General features: G+C 37.6%; 1 protein-coding gene across 1 annotated transcript; it reads right to left on the bottom strand.

Moving 5' to 3' along the window:
* Positions 1-299: 299 nt before the first annotated feature.
* LOC126778037 (uncharacterized) lies at positions 300-11,297 on the bottom strand. Its single transcript, XM_050501385.1, has 12 exons — positions 11,169-11,297; positions 9,444-9,529; positions 8,232-8,313; positions 7,386-7,467; positions 5,784-5,955; positions 3,482-3,707; positions 2,809-3,034; positions 2,321-2,453; positions 1,846-1,963; positions 1,185-1,234; positions 828-870; positions 300-392 (listed from the first exon to the last, which is right to left on the bottom strand). The coding sequence occupies exons 1-12, from the start codon at positions 11,295-11,297 to the stop codon at positions 300-302; spliced, it is 1,440 nt and encodes a 479-aa protein (XP_050357342.1).
* Between the last annotated feature and the right edge of the window lie 1,695 nt (positions 11,298-12,992).

The following is a 12,992-nucleotide window of genomic DNA, read 5'->3' as shown; positions in this document are numbered from 1 at the left end:
ATTTTGTGCTTAGTTCAGTAAAACATTTAGGTATGTGTTATATTAATATGAGAAATATAATAAGAAGATATGTCCCTTATATCTACAATTTTATATATTGTTAATTGTTACATAGCGATCTAACCACGAATAATTTTATAATATTTATCTATGTCAATTTCATTACAATCAGTTCGGTGGTTTTGTCGTGATAAAAACATACAGGTTATTACTGCGTTTGTGACATAAGTCTGATTACAAAAATGTGTGAATGATGCTTGAATTAATTAAAAGAGATTGAATTAAAAACAAATGTTTATTTATCGAGGTGAGGACTGGTGCCTCCAATTGACATTGAATCCAGTGTCGCGGTATAGTTGGTCCACATCGTCTTGATCCAGCTTCAAAGAACCCTACATTGTTTGAAAATTATAATAAATATTTTATTAATAAAAAGTCGATGATAGACCTGTGGGTGCAACCACCACCCATAGACGTTGGCGCCGTAAGAGATACTATCCCTTGCATCGCCAATGCGTAATCAACCTTGGGAGTAAAGAAGATATGTCCCTTATGTCTACAATTTTACTAGCTTCCTTACTTTTCAAATCATTAAACAGCAATTATATTAGTATAGCTGTTTCACGGTAGAATAACATGAGGTGATGTGGGTGGGACCACATTTTAATATTGTGACTACTTCAATGTTGCATGTCGCTTTCTGATATTTTCCGACCGTTGCCCATTGTTAATCTAAATTAACAACACAGCCGTAGTCATGACCATCCACATAAAAACGGCACATCTCAAAGATAAATGAAAACACTTGCCACTGATGATCGACTTACAGATTTCTCTGGCGGTCTTTTTATAAGCGCGTTCACACCAGGCCTAGAAAAATAGCACATTATATATATCTTTTAATCATTAATGTCCTGATCGAACTTCGGCCACAACAGCTACTAAGTTTGGAAACAAAGATGTTACGTCTTCGTGCCTGGCTCACTCACCCTTCGAACCGGAGTATATTCTACCGCCACATACCAATACTAAATATTGCTATGTGGCGGTAGAATATGTGACGGGTGGTACCTACCTTAACGGGCTTGCATAAAGCCCTACCAGCACGTTAAGCTCAACAGTATCTCCGTATCGTTATATATAATTAATATAAATAGGTGATATTTTCTCAAATATAAACCAACCTTTGAGGTCTTAATCTTGTCTGTCTCCACCTTTGCCTCAAAATTGAACTCTATAACATACACTTATATTAATTACAATATTAATAGGTTAAATATAATAATTAATATATATATATATTTATCATGATCAGAATCTAATCTAATTTAAAGCAATTTCATTTTACGTATCTTTTTTACATAGTATAAAACAAAGTCGCGTCTTTATATTTGTCCGCTAATTTCTGCTAAAGTACATTGTTCATTTCAATGCAATTTTCAGATTTTTTCAAGATAATTTCCTTGGAAAGGTTTAGATATATAATAATTTTATATTTAATTTGATAATATAAGAAACATTTGATGTTTTTTAATCAAATCGTTTAAAGTTTCTTTTAAGTTCGTAACTTATTACGCTGAGCTGATAAGCAATTTACAGGACTACTGAAAATTCGATGACGGCATATATCTATCTTTTATAGTTAAGTCACAGTAATTATTTTTGGATTTAAAAAAAGGCCAAAAATAAATGGTAAGTAACTTAAGCTATTTACTAGCTTTTGTAAATAGAATTCACCATTCGCGTTTTGTATCTACGTTTGCACTAATCTCAGGAAATATTGCGCCCGCACATTACGTTTTTGGGTTGGTTAGGTCGCTATTAGAAATATTAAAGACATCATACCTGTTTCGTCATAAAGATTAGTGCTGTTGTAAACTTCTTGTAGTATATACGGCTAGGTTGTTCTTCTTCATCAGTTTCGTAGGTATTTAGCGTATTTCTTACATTTTCTTGATCTTCTCTAACATGGAATTATTTATATAAATTTAACTATTGGGTTTGTTTACCATTCAATAAACAAACTATTTTTATTTCTTTATTCACCAAAAAGAAACAAAGACAAAAAATGTTTTTGTAAATTTCTATCTGCTTTTGTAAATTTATTTCTCAAACGCAATGGTTTCTGGGCCGTCTAGCGATGTAAAAATCGCAGATTCAAATCTGACCACGTGCACTAACACAAGCTGTACACTTAATTGGATGGGTAAATAGGAATATTAGTAATTCCTTAAACAAAAAAGGGAAATTACTAATATTTCAAAAAAAGTCTTAATCCCACAGATATACACAAAAATCTAATATTATAAGTTATGAATACCTCAGTCTTCCAAAATAAGGCCTCTTTGTTACCCACTCCTGGTATTTAGTCATCGGAACTACCTGCTTCTCATTGTTGCTTAATTCTAACTCGTCTTGTAATTTTTCTAATATACGTCGACTCGTTGGTCCTTCTGAATTAGATTCGAAAAAAAATGTCAGGGTACCAGCCTGAGCAGGTTGAACAAATACCCCCTCGCGTAGCGAAAAATGCTTGTAACCTTTTTCGCCATGCTACTCCACATGTGACAGAACTCCAAGTTACATGTGTTGATTTCCTCGCGACGTTTGCCTTCATGGCAGAGCACGAGATAATTTATAAACAAAAATTAACCACATGAAAAGTTAACGGTGCTTGCAAAAATTTAGAGCCACAATCAATACTATTCTAGTCTCCGAAATAATATACAATTTTTCTTACAACAAGATTACTTGAACTACGTTAATTTTAGAAAGGGAATATAAATATAATTTTAGAAAGGTTTTTACCTAAATAATTTATTCTAGTGTTAAGATTCATAGATTCATTGTTATATCCCGATAGTGTTACTTTCAAATATTTATAAGACATAGCTGTCTCCACAATTTTGATACGAGACGTGGCTTCTGATTGTTCAGTTGTAACCGAATATTCATGACCAAAATCGTCATCGTAATCATCTTTATATTTTTCTTTTTCGTAATTATCGTTTTCCGATGATATTTGTCGTCTTACCTATAAAGAATGATTGTAAATAAATTATTGGCAACATTCACGTGATCGCCTAAAATGCCTTACTGCCTTGATATTTATCAAGAAGAAGACGTCTCATTCTATCTTGTCAAAGTTAATTTCAGTATTGCATTAAACACAGAGTCAAACATAATAAAACAGGTAATCTTACATGTATGTATGTACCTGTATGTATATGATAAAAGTACCTGGAGTTATTAATGGTAGATTGTATACTTATGTATATATTTAAAAAAATAATTGATTATGATTATTACATGTATATAATTGATGACAAAGAGGAACTAGGGAACGATTTCCGAGTTTTTTGCCAGTTTTCTCTGTAGAATCTACATAATATTGCACCTACAACAATCTATATCTACAAAATATACCTAATAACTTCATTCAAAGATTTCAAAGATCTTGAAATAAAACTTCAAGACTCACTGGTGCACAAAGTAACGGATAAGCGGTTCTTGGCCGTCTCATTGTGTGTGCCGGACACGGTGCTAGTGGGCCAGGAATGAGCGTTCTTTGACCAAGCATGTTGGTGTGGGAGAAATCACAGACCAAGAGCATTTTAGTGTGTTCTAATCCGTGGCGCACTGCCCCGCAACCCACCGCGCGGAGAGTCCACACTGCCAGCTGACTGAAGTGACCCCAAACTGATCCTCTATGGAAATTTTTAAAGTGTTATCGTGACAAAAACATTTTTAATTGATGTATTCATTCATAAGTCAAGGTGCGACCAAACGCACCGTGACTTATGTTAAAACTACATATTTCTAATGCAAAAATGTTGTCACATTATTTAGAGTTGTCCAATATTACTTTTTAGTATTTTAATACCTAATATCGAGTCAAATCCTTTTTTGGTGATTACTATTATTTTTTTACAGTAACAGCCTCTGAATGTCCCACTGCTGGGCTAAGGCCTCCCTTTTTGAGGAGAAGGTTTGGAGCTTGTTCCACCACGCTGCTCCAGTGCAGTCGGATTGCAGGACACATACACATGTGGCACAATTTCAGTGAAATTAGATACATGCAGGTTTCCTCACGATGTTTTCCTTCACCGTAAAGCACGAGATGAATTATAATTACAAATTAAGCACATGAAAATTCAGTGGTGCTTGCCCGGGTTTGAACCCACGATCATCGGTTAAGATTCACGGGTTCTTACCACTGGGCCATCCCGGCTTCCGGCATTATTATTTTTTTACCGTAGGTAAAAAAGTAGTAGATTCGATGGTTTCTCTAAATTTATAAAAATAAAAAATATATTAAACTTTCAGTGTTAGGCACAATCTCTTCTCTTAAGGAGAGGGTTTGGAGGTTTCCTTAAGTTGTTCCAGAGTGATGTTTGTTCTACCGGGAGGCGGCCTATCGCGCCACGGCTGGGGTGGCGCACGTGGTCCACCGAATCCGCGCGTTGGGCCTTGAGATGGCCCTACACAAATCCGAGGCCCTCGTTTTTCGCGGGCCTCGGAACGCGCCACCTCCGGGGGCAGCGATAACGGTGGGCGGAACTTCCATCGCCGTCGGGTCAACGATGAAGTCCCTGGGACTCGTCCTCGACGGCAGGTGGAAGTTCGAAGAGCACTTCCGGCGCTTGGCCCCAAAGTTGGTGGCTGCAGCCGGGGTGCTGGGGAGGATCCTCCCGAACGTGGGTGGGCCAGGAGGCTCTTGCAGGCGCCTGTGCACCGGCGTCGTGCGCTCGATGGCACTCTACGGGGCGCCGATATAGGCGGACGCTCTGAGCACCCGTAACGTCGCCTCGCTGCGACGTCCGCAGCGAGCGATGGCGCTCAGAGCGGCTCGGGTGTACCGCACGGTGTCGTATACCGCGACGTGCCTGCTCGCCGGAAGTCCGCCATGGGACCTCGAGGCCGAGGCTAACTCGAGGATCTATTGGTGGATCAACGCGGCAGTGAGAGCGGAGGAGAACCGGCCCAACCCACGTGAGGTTCGGATGTGGCGGGAGGAGGCCCGCGAGAGGGTATTCGCCGAGTGGTCGGAGAGACTGGGTGTCCCGGGTGCTAGCCGGGACCTCGTTGCGGCCATTCGGCCGGTGCTGAAGAAGTGGGTCGAGCGCAAGCACGGCCCACCCACGTATCACCTCACACAGCTTTTGACCGGCCACGGTTGCTTTGGCCGGTACCTGTGTGAGGTGGTCGGTAGAGAACCGACAGTGGAGTGCCGCCATTGTTGCGGAGGAGCCGTGGATACGGCGGAACACACGCGCGTAGAGTGCCCGGCTTGGGCGGAGCCTCGCGCGGTCCTATCCACGGCTGTAGGTGGAGACCTGTCGTCGAGAAGACGGCCGGAACGGCACGGTACGGGATGGAGGTAGAGAGGAAGAAGGCGCGCCCTACCATCCTGGCGCGCTTTCGAGTTAGGTCGCTTCAGGAATAGCGACGACCGCTGGCGGGGTTGCGGTTGTAAGTTACAAAGTTCCCGTGACCCCGTCGCCTTACGGAGAGGCGGAATTCCGGGGAGGTTTTAGTAGGTAGGACGGGGCCTTCTGCCCCGTGAGTCCCACATACCCGTCCCGGTCCCCCTGGACCGGGCGGGAGGCGTAAATGCCTATCCTCCTCGATAAAAAAAAGGGTGATGTTTGTTGTTAACTCACGAAGGAAAGGGAACAAATTCAATCGGGCAACCTTTTTTCTACTTCTATTATATTTTATTATTTATACTCTTAGAATCAATCTTTATAATTATATAATGATAATGACTTAGATTTACAAACTTCGGCTTAAGTCTGAAAGGTGCAACCAGTTGTTGGATCTGCACACGTCTCCGCTCGCCCCACCACGCGTCCAACACGCGTCGTATAACACGCTGTGTACTCAGCTTGTCCGAGTCGCTCGAACGACGCCAGCGAACCTCGCCGACGCTTTGGCCAGCGTACGGAAAACGTACTAAAGTATAATTCATACAAGTTATTTAAAATATTTGTCTTTTATACAATAAATAAAATTATAACCAATTTGTCTACACTAAATATTTGTACATAACTTCATTTCTTATATAAAAATCAAAAAGGGTAGCGATCCGAATGCATGATCTAATGGTAAGTAAGTGGTCACCATCACCATCGATATTGCAACTAAGAAATGTTAAGCATTCCAAGAGGAGCGAATTTGATCAGGGAACTTCCCCGAAGAGTGGGTTATACATATATTTAGTAATTAAGTTAAACAACGGCACGGGCGCCCAAGTCTGTGACGATTTAATACAAAAAATATGAAAAAAAATATTAACAGCTCATCTTCATATAAATAAAAATAAATCTGTTGGCAATTGGTAATATGCCTTTAACTGTGGGAACTAAAATATTATTTTCCTTGTGCCTGTAATTATATTTTCTCCTCAAACCGAATTCTATTACTGTTCGGTGATAGAATAAGCGAATGGTCTTATATATATGATAGAGGAGGTAAAACAAAGTTCCTGTTTGGCTATCAGCATTTATTTCATATAAATCACCTTTTTGTTTTTAATTTAAAATAGATAAGTAAAATAGCAAATATGGTAAATGCTCACATACATCCGTTATATTTTCAACGTATTAGCAATCTTTGGAAATGAGATTAAAAATTAAGATTTAGTATCATGATAGTTTATTTTTTTAGTATTTTTTTATTCAGTTACGTCTCGTCCCGTTGTTTTTATACAATTCGAAAGATTAAATAATTCATATCTTTGCCTCCTTAACATATTTTGTTTAAAAAAATTACATCATAACTATATTTGTGATATGTTTATAATATGAATGTATTTGTTATCATATGACCTCATTCAATGATTGCGTTATAGATTATCGTTCTGATAAACAGTTTTGGTAAACAAATGGGTGAGCGTATTCTATGAAACGAAAGATAATTTGTAAATCAATAGTTTTTTGACCAAACGAGTGATGTTTCACGTGCGTGCAGTATCAATTAATATTAATTGTGCACCAAATAATAAAAAAGAAATGGCACAAACATTTATTTGTTATTAGTCGATACGAAATATTGCTCAATAAACATAACGAAAGATATAATATATTTAAACACATACAAACATACTGATATGTGAAAAATAATTATATATGTACCTACATATTATATACTGGCATTGAGACAGCTAATCAATTTATGTTTTTATTTGCTCTATAAAATATGAAATAAAATATCGACTAACGATAAGTAATAAAAATGTCAGATAAACCGAGAATTTTTTATGGGTCGACCAGGATCAAATCCAGGACCTTCGGACCTGCAACTTTATAAGGCATCTATAACACAAACGAAGTAATTATAAAACAAGCAAAACGATAGACTTCATATAAAAACTACCACCTTACCAGTAGCTCGACAACCATCGTGCACGAATTCACACTGGTCTGCCAATCGTTGGGCCAGATAAGCCAACTCCCTGTCCCAACTCTGAAAGAAGTTCATAAGATAAGAAGCTGTCACGACATGACTGGTGGTAGGGTTTTGTGCAAGCTCGTCTGGGTAGGTACAACCCACTCATCAGATATTCTACCGCAAAACAGCACTTGATATTGTTGTGTTCCGGTGCACTTACCCTTCAAGGGTGAGTGAGCCAGTGTAATTACAGGCATAAAATCTTAGTTCCGAAGGTTGGTGGCGCATTGGCTATGTAAGCGATGGTTGACATTTCTTACAATGCCAATGTGTAAGGGCGTTTGGTGATCACTTACCATCAGGTGGCCCATATGCTCGTCCGCCTTCCTATTCTATAAAAAAAAAGCTTACCGGGTGCGTCATAGTTAAGAATACCTGGCGATTATGAATACCTTATCTACACAAGAACTTTATAAATGGACATAAAAACGCGCGCTCACATTTAATTCTATAAGCACCATTATAATTTATTGTTTTATTACTTAGCGCATTAGTATCAATTTTTTAATATGAGTTTTGCATTATTTGTTCGAAGATGAGTTTTGCATTATCTGTTGGATTACCTACGTTATCAAAAAGAATAGAAAGGTCTGCATTACGGAGGATACCGTAACACCGTAACAGCCTGTGAATGTCCCACTGCTGGGCTAAAGGCCTCCTCTGTCTTTTTGAGGAGAAGGTTTGGAGCTTATTCCATTTCTTATTATCTTATGGAGGATAAAAAGAAGCAATTATGAATATGGCTGAAGTCTGTGATTAATTTGATATATTAAACTTACAACTAACATCATAATTTCAGGTCTCGGGAGTTGCGCGCCGCCGCGCACGCGCTCATTTCCTGACGCTACCCGCTGACGACGCCTTAAAACACTCTATTTAAATTATATATATTATACGTGAGATTATAAGGGAGAGCCATGGCCCAGTGGTTAGAACATTTGAAGTTAAGTCAAAGATTCTGGATTCGATAAGCACCGCTTAATTTTCACGTGATCGTGAGGAAACCTGCATGTGTTCGATGAAATCTATCACATGTGTATCTATTGAACTACATTGGAGTTGCGTGGTGATACTTTGACCTCCTCCTCGATCAAAGAAGTCCAGCAGCCCAGATATATACAGGCTGTGACTTTATGAGATTTGTTCCGAACTGGAATAAACTTCTAATTAATTTCTTATCCGAATTTATACTAAAAATATAATTATTAATTTCTAAGACAACAATCTTTAAAAACAAGATGAAAAACTAGAGTTTTTTTTCCTTTTTGGGAATGAGTTTGAGTACTTTCTCCATTAATAATAGAGGAAACCGAACAACGTTAAACGTTCTTATTAGTTAGACGCGCGACTACAGAGCCACATACGTTGAACTACCCTGCTGATGAGGGTAGGTGCTTAGGCTGTTGTGTTGTGTTCCGGTTTGAAGGGTGAGTGAGCCAGTGTAATTACAGGCACAAGGGACAAACCATCATAGTTCCCGAGGTTGGTGGCGCATTGGTGGTGTAGGCGATGGATAACATTTCTTACAATGCCAATGTCTATGGGCGTTGGTGACCACTTACCATCAGGTGGCCCATATACTCGTCCACCTTCCTATTCTATAAAAAAAGGTTTTAATTTCCTATTATACGTTACAAGATAAAGATAAAAATACAATGATTTTTGTTCTAGAACTGGACTACGTATGCCGTATTGTTTGGAAATAATAGCCTTGCAATCCTATTCTGCATTTGAGCATTAATGATGAACTCATACCATTTTGTAATGTGTAATATTAATCTTTATACATATATATAAGCGAAATACCACTCATCACGAAATCTCCTAAGCTATCCGCCCGATTGACTTGAAATTTGTCACAGTTACTTCCCCGACTGAGACGAGTACTTAGAAAGGACTTTACGCAGATCCTATCAAAAATACATGATTTTTCCTACCTATCCGTGTAAAGCCGGGACGATTAGCTAGTATAATAATAAAATATAAGTTACCTGTTAATATAATTAATGACAAAATGCCTTAAGTCACTTTTGAATTCAATTTTAGTGTAATTCTGGCACAAGTTGCCTGGTCCGGGCTGAAAACATCAGTATCACATTTATTGTAACACAGTCATGTCTTGAATGTTTAATTCATGTGAAACAATAGCCGAGAATGGCTATGCGGATAAAACACGTGGATCTTTAAAGAAGGTCACAGGTTCAAATCGGATCAAGCACCATAGACTTTTTTGTGCTAATTTGTTTATAATTCATCTTGGCTGAAAAGGAAAACGTTATGAGGAAGCCTGTATGTAACGGAAAAACTAGTCACCACATCTGTACCAATGCATATTGGACTAGCGTAAATCATATAAATCAATAAAGCTCAGCAGTGGGACATATACAGAGATAGTGGGTGAATATAAAATACATATATTCAATGTTTTATGCAAATTCTAAACTAAATAATTAAATCGAATTCAATCAAATTATATTAGGACCTTATATATGAAATTGTCGAAAATTCCAGTACGAAAACGTTGAAACCAAAAACGTACCGTGCTTTCTTTTGCGGCACCAGCGCCGTACACATCATTAATCCTTCGTTGCTGTTTCTGCAGCACTGGTGCCACGGTAGAACTCGTACTCGTAAATGTACCGATATTTCAAGTTTTCCGTTGTGCGGTAATAAGCGACGCCAAAGAAAATAATAATGAGGAAAAAACAAATGGATGACTGTTTTCAAAACTCAAATGTACCAGCTAAATGAATTTATAAATTTGTATTTGGAAATCTTAACCAAAGAGGAGATATTTCAGATCAAAGTGGTCAGTACGACAAAACGCTAATTTCATATGTGAGGACCTACTATTTCATTCACGAGTAATTATTATTAGTCGTTTTACAAGATTAATTTTAATTGAAAGGTACCAAAACCAAGGACCAAAATCTCTGTCTTATCTTTGCTATCCTTTTAAATTCCATACATGATGAAACAGTAGCAATATTTTCGTCAGTACAATCATAGGAGCAATTGTACTAATCTATAACGATAACGATACGTTCCCGATTCAATTTCAATCTAACTTTGACTATTATATATTTATTCGGATCGAAACCGAAATGATATGATTTTAACAAATACCGTTACGTCAAAACCTATTAATTTTATAACAATAGTCGATAATTGAATTACAAAATAGAAAAACGGATAAACGGCAACGATCAGATTGCGATAGAGTGACAATTTGTTAATAGAATTGGCCTCCTATGTTCTTAGTGGTGTATTTACTTTATGACAAAGGGGGCGCGTGCCCGGGGCCGAAAGCCTTGTATTGTTATTGCAATTTGTGTTTTTTTTTATTCAAACTTGAAGAAATAACCTAATCACAATCGCACAAATAATCTTAAGCTAATTATTACATACTCTTGATTAACTATAAATAAAAATTAACTCTATAAACTGTCTTTTTTCTTAATTTTTTTTTCGCATGTTCTCTAAATTGTATGTTCTGAAATGGTATGGTAATGGTAAATACGCCATAACCATATAATAGCCATTACGCCTGTGACTCAATGGCATTGTCACAGACTCGGACTCAGAGGTCCAAGGCCCCTAGGCATTTTGACATTAAGATTTTTTGATAAGCCAAGTTAGGCAAGTTACATCTTTGTGAGGCTGACTGTACCTCGAGCTTAACTGAACGGTATGTATATAAAGTTTTATCAACGTACTGATGAAAATTGGCAGGCGACATGCTGTCTTTTCCCCTGACACAGGCGCTGGTATCGTAGAGCACAGTACTGCTGGTCGTCCACTTCAGATGCGGTTAAATCCAAAAGTATCAGGATTAGTAGCAACATGAATGTTAAACTGGAAATATTTTAATTTTTTTTTATATTAAAGGAAGGCGGACGAGCATGGCCACCAACGTCCAGACAGACATTGGCATTGTAAGAATTTTAACCATCGCTTACATCACCAATGCACCACCAACCTTAGGAACGAAGATGTCATGTCCCTTGTGCTTTAATTACACTGGCTCACCCACCCTTCAAACCGTAACACAACAATACCCAGTATAGCTGTTTTGCGGTAGGATATCTAATGAGTGGGTGGTACCTGCCCAGACGACCTTGCACAAATCCCTACCACCAGTATATGTTTCATGTATAAAAATTCATCAGCTTTTTATTATGAAATCCTTATTAATATTATTTGCGAAAGTGAGTTTGTTTGTTTGTTACGTTTTCACGTCTTAACTGCTTAACAGATCATAGAATTTTGCATATACGTTGTTAGGGATACAGAGGACATAGGGCACCTCGCTCAAATCCCCTCTCTCATACAAGCTGAAGCTGCGGTAACTAATTATTGTATATTGGTTGATTCAATACTGTTTAAAGTCTTTCTTTTCATCTGTTTGTATGAGGATATCATTCAAAACGAATAATAATAACAATTAATGCTAATTATTGCAATATCATAGAGCGAAATGACCCACATGTATGTCTCAACATTGCGGGTTCAAACTCGGGGCAAACCACTAAATTTTCATGTGTTTAATTTGTATTTTTTTTTTATAGAATAGAAAGGCGGACGAGCATATGGACCACCTGATGGTAAGTGGTTACCAACGCCTATAAACAATGGCATTGCAAGAAATGTTAACCATCGCTTACATAGTCAATGCGCCACTAACCTTGCGAACTAAGATGTTATGTCCCTTGTGCCTGTAGTTACACTGGCTAACTCACCCTTCAAACCGGAACACAACAATACCCAGTATTGCTGTTAGAATATCTGATGAGTGGGTGATACCTACCCAGGCGAGCTTGCACAAGCCCTACTACCAGTAGTATATTTGTATAAAAGGTAAATATTGAAATGAAAAAGTTACTTACTTTCATGAAATTAATTTATATTTGAAAAACATGACGTACGCACACAAACTTTTCACAAATAAATTGTTATAATGTTTACATAAATTTTATAAAAATGAATAAAATACGAAACGGTGGTCAGATACATAATACTTCTATCGTTGACATGATTGTCAAACTTATGTTTTTTTTTTAACAAATAAAAACAGATCTACACAATAATATATTTTTCGCCCAGCGATTGCAACTTCAATGAGAAAATTGCTACTATTCCTGTCAAGATTTAAGGAAAACTATAAAAAGTATTAAAAAATGTCTATGATATCATCTCGATATCTTTCATATTGACAGTCCGTCAGCAAGGTATATGTCAGTCAACTTATTGACTAGTAATACGTTACTAGTACATAGGTGTATATACACAGTTTAAATACCAATTATAACAATAATACAAGTGGTTCGGTATAAAAAGCCTATCTAACGAAATGGTCGTGTTGTGGTTTAAACTTGCTTCATATTAAATTTCATCAAAATCGGTTCAGTGATTTAGCCGTGAAAGCGTAACGGATATATAGACCTTTACGTTTACGCGTATATTAGCATAGATTATATTGATGACATGATGCTATCTTGCCGTTACGATATCAGCATTCAAAATTATAAATTCCCAAAACG

Source organism: Nymphalis io, chromosome 25, assembly GCF_905147045.1.
Source record: "Nymphalis io chromosome 25, ilAglIoxx1.1, whole genome shotgun sequence".
NCBI classification, from domain to species: Eukaryota; Metazoa; Arthropoda; class Insecta; order Lepidoptera; family Nymphalidae; genus Nymphalis; species Nymphalis io.
The sequence above is the reverse complement of the archived record's forward strand: the minus strand, read 5'-3'. Positions and strand labels throughout refer to the sequence as shown.

What these genes read in the sequence shown, in the direction of transcription:
- LOC126778037 (XM_050501385.1), bottom strand. Translation starts at nt 11,297, where the DNA reads ATGTTGCTACTAATCCTGATACTTTTGGATTTAACCGCATCTGAAGTG. An exon ending in GTCATTAATTATATTAACAG is followed by an intron (nt 8,314 to 9,443) that starts GTAACTTATATT and finishes GAGTGTTTTAAG; the next exon opens with GCGTCGTCAGCGGGTAGCGT. An exon ending in CTGAAATTATGATGTTAGTT is followed by an intron (nt 7,468 to 8,231) that starts GTAAGTTTAATA and finishes AACTTCTTTCAG; the next exon opens with AGTTGGGACAGGGAGTTGGC.